The sequence below is a fragment of the Monoraphidium neglectum genome (genome assembly GCF_000611645.1).
Source record: "Monoraphidium neglectum strain SAG 48.87 unplaced genomic scaffold scaffold01775, whole genome shotgun sequence".
Lineage (NCBI taxonomy): Eukaryota > Viridiplantae > Chlorophyta > Chlorophyceae > Sphaeropleales > Selenastraceae > Monoraphidium > Monoraphidium neglectum.
In genome coordinates this window covers 8,460-12,322 of record NW_014011853.1, presented here as the reverse complement: position 1 = coordinate 12,322, position 3,863 = coordinate 8,460, and the positions used below count along the sequence as shown (strand labels likewise).

General features: G+C 67.3%; 1 protein-coding gene across 1 annotated transcript in view; it reads left to right on the top strand.

Annotated features, from left to right (window-relative positions):
- Positions 1–313: 313 nt before the first annotated feature.
- MNEG_8982 (hypothetical protein) overlaps positions 314–3,863 on the top strand; it is a gene marked incomplete at both ends in the record, with an annotated part of 4,835 nt that continues 1,285 nt past the window's right edge. The window contains 7 exons of the mRNA XM_014042547.1: positions 314–332; positions 1,259–1,402; positions 1,589–1,782; positions 2,073–2,192; positions 2,488–2,639; positions 3,038–3,180; positions 3,358–3,496. Of these exons, the coding sequence (XP_013898001.1) occupies positions 314–332; positions 1,259–1,402; positions 1,589–1,782; positions 2,073–2,192; positions 2,488–2,639; positions 3,038–3,180; positions 3,358–3,496 (911 nt within the window). The remainder of the gene's footprint in view (positions 333–1,258; positions 1,403–1,588; positions 1,783–2,072; positions 2,193–2,487; positions 2,640–3,037; positions 3,181–3,357; positions 3,497–3,863) is intronic.

Sequence of the window (3,863 nt, the reverse complement as noted above, 5' to 3'; positions counted from 1 at the left end):
GAGCGTCGCCGGCGGCGCCGCGGGCGGCGCTGCGGGATTGACGCAGGCGCTGCACTTGCCGCTGCACGGGCCGCCGGCGGTGGCCACGACGTGCAGTGTCGGGTGGCGGTGCGTGTGGTGGGCCGCGAAGCAGGTGCAGGTGCTGCCCGACGACGGCGTCGAGCTGCTGGGACTGGCGCCTGCCTTGCCGCCCCCGCCGGCAAGGCCGCCGGCGGCCTTGCTTCCGGCCCCGCCGTCGCTGCTAGAGCTGGGGCCTGGCTCCACAGATGCGTCCGCCGCCCGCCCGCTCCTCAGGTGAGCGAGCGTGTGCAGGATGAGCTGCATCATTGCCGGTGAGTCCTTGCCGCTGTCGTATCGGCGCACCCGCTTCAAGTGCTGCAGCGAGCCAAGCGGCAGGTCTTTGGACAGTGCCTTAACGAGAGGGGCGGCATGCTGGGGCTCCACCAGGGCAACGAGTACGTCTGCAAGCTGCAAAGTAGGCGGGATGCGGCCTGCTATACGCCTGGCTGCGGCGAACTCCACGACCTCGACCGCGGTGGCCGCCATGACGCGACTTTTCCCAAGTCCTGAATCGTGCCCACGCGCTCGTGCGTGCAGCCGGCCCTCAGCCAGTGCAGTGCATGCGGCCGATCTCGATCGAACGGGCACAAGACAGCAGAAAAATGGGATCAGCGGTTTTTATCAACAAAGCGACCGAAAGTTGCAATGGCGAAGGCCGTTACTGCAGTTTCGCCGCAGTCAGAACGCGCGCCGCATTTTTCGTGCGGAGGCACGCAAGCAAGAATGGGTGTTTAGGACGGAAGAAACGAAACGAATGTCTCACATGCAGCATGAGTAGCGCGATAGTGCTCGTGATCTGAGATAGAATTGTTGAGCTCCGGCATGCCGGTTTTGGCGAGCCCCCGGGCTGCGCATATTGTCATATGTGGCGTAGACGATGGTTCTGCATCAAATGTGGCATGCAGCAGCGCCCGGGCCTCAGTGGCTGCCGGTGCACAGCGCGGCGGGGAGCAGCGACGGCGCAGCGTGACTCGACCGCGGGTGACATACACCGTCCTGCTGCGGAGGCTGGGCTTTCTGCACCGCAGCGGCGGGGACTGCAGGGAATTATATGCAAGCCTGCGAGGTGAGGTCGCAAGGCTGCTGGGATGTAAAGAGCTTGCGGTGCTCTTGGCTTGCCCTGTTGCAAAGCGGGCAGCACTCAGCCCGCCTGCGACACGCCATCCCACACGCACCCACTCCCGGCCCCACCATGCAGCCGCCGCCCTGGCAGCGGTCGTGCCGCGCGGGCTGCCCGACCCGGCGCGCTTCCGCTACTGGGTGGACTACCAGGCGCTCTCCAGCCTCGAGAGCGCCGCGCTGGCGGAGCGCGCGCTGCAGGCGCTGGGCGGCGTCAGGACGGGTGCGCCCGGCGCGGCAGCAGGGGGGCCGCGCGCCCTGCCCGTCCCGCGTCACCAGCAGCGCCCACCATACCAGGCCCCCCCTGCTGCTCAAGTTTCGCTCATGCACTGTGTGCCGCACCGCTGAGCGAGCAGCCCCGAACCCACCACCTCCTTCCACAACCCCCTGGCCCCGCGCCACCCCTTAGGCGGGCCCCCCAAACTCGACCCCATCAGCGCCCAGAAGCAGAAGATCCGCGACTACGGCTACATGCACATGGGCGCGTGGGACCTGCTCCTGTCCATCACCGCCAAGGCGATGCTGGCCGCTGAGGTGCTGCGGCCAGGGCAGCTGGTCAGCATCGTGCCGGGCTGCCTGGCCATCAGCCGCAAGACGTCGCTGGTGGGGGGGCCTGGAGGGAGGGGGGGTCCGAAAGGCGTTGCGACCCCTGTCTTGCAAAGGCAGGCTGGTGGCGGAGGGTGGATGCATGAAAGCTTGAGGGAAAGAGAGGGAGAGGGGGAGATATAGAGTGTGTGTGTGTGTGTGTGTGTGTGTGTGTGTGTGTGCGTGCGCGCGTGTGTGTGTTTGCATGCGCATGCATCCGAGAAGGGGTTGACGCGTGCTCATTGGTATTCTGCACAGCGCTCACCCATCCTGCGCCCTCTGCTCCTGCCCGCACCCCTTCCGCCCAGGTCCGGAGCCTCCTCAACGCGTACGGCCCCGAGGTGGCATTCAGCCTGGTGCCAGTGACCTTCAAACTGCCAGAGGAGCTGGACGACTGGGCAGAGTGGGTGCGGCAGCACCCAGACCAGGTGAGAGGCAGGGCAAGTTGGGGCTGGACAACTCGGCGGCATGTTGCGGGCACGTGTGTGTGTTTCAGTGCTGCAGGACGGGCAGCCTCTGCAGGCTGGGCAGCTCGTGGCGCAGACGCCCGCGCGGCTGCCTGGCGGGCAGGGTTGGCGCCCAGCCTCGTCTCGCGGTCCCGCTGCGCCACACCCTCGACAGCTCCCGCCCCTCCCCACCCGCCGTTGCCGTCAAGAATCCGTTCCTACTTGCCAGCCCTCAGCACACACACCCAACCCCAACCCCTAAACCCCAAAACCCCAGGACCCAGGCTTGTGGATGCTCAAGAACAACAAGCAGCGCGGCACGGGGCTGCGCCTGGTGCCCACAGCGGAGGCGTTCCGCGCGTGCTTTGAGACGTGCACGCGGCCGGGGCTGGAGGGCATGAGGCTGTACCGCTGGTACCTCGCACAGAGGTGGGGGCGATGAGACTGCGAGGAGGAAGGGGGTGGGCGGCGGATCCGCGCGGCCCTGTGGCAGGGCAACATGGCTGCTAGGTTACCGGTACGCGCGTGGCGGAGCAGCCGGCACTTCGGGTGGCTGCAAGGCTGGGTCGCTTAGAGGTGGCCGGGCGGTTGGATGGCTGAGATTGCTGCAAACGACCGTGGACTTCACTGCGGGCAACGTGGCGGTGTTGTGTTGTGCCGGCCACTCGCTGCTAGCCATAAACAAGGGGGACAGCGAAACGTCAGAATTCCCAATCAAGCAGCCCCCCCTCGGCGCCTGCAGCCACGTGCCCGACCGCGTGTCCGTGCGCCTTCCGCGCACCCACTTGCCCTCAACCCGACTCCGAACGCCGGCGCCCGCACCCAAGATACGTCACCGACCCGCTGCTCATCAACGGCCGCAAGTTCGGGCTGCGCCTGTGGGCGCTGGTGCCGGGCGCGCGGCCGCTGCGCGCCTACCTGCATGCCAACGGCCTCGCGCTGTTCAGCTCGGAGCTCTACCGACCAGAGGGTGCGGCGCACAGGCCGCGGAGGCAGCGCGGGCTGGGGGTGGCGCACGCAAGCAGAGCGACTGCCGCACACACGCACACACATCCCAATGGACGCCTGGCTAAAATCTTCTACTGTAGTCGCTCCCCTGCAACATAGTGCGCCGGAACCGTCTGCCTGCATCCCCGATGCGCCGCAGACGCCGGCAAGCCCTCCGCCGGGGGCGTCGCGGCGGGCCACATCACCAACTACGCCCAGAACGAGAACGGGGAGGTCTGGGACCTGCCGCGGCTCGCGGCGCACGTGGGTCTCGGCAAGTGGCGGGGCCTGTGGCGCAAGTGCGTGGCGGCGAGCGCGCTGGTGTTTGCGTCGGCGCTGCGGCGAATGCAGGAGGTGCAGGCTCAGATGGACCTTCCCCCACAGTGAGGGGGCTGCGCGTAGGGCTGGGGTGGGGCGGAGTGCAGCGCGGTTGGGGACTCGGCGCGGGGGTGGGGATAAGGGGCATGTGGGCGGCTAGGAAACGAGGAACTTGCACCAGCCAAACGCCTTCCTGCTGCCTTGGGTGCCCCCGCACACATGAATGATGCGTGTGGGTTCTTGCTTCTGAGCGCTCCATTCCCCCAGATCCCCTCACTTTCGCTCTCAATCCCCGCTCCCACGACCACCCATCCGTCTTCTGAAACTTCCTACCCTGCTGCCCTGCCC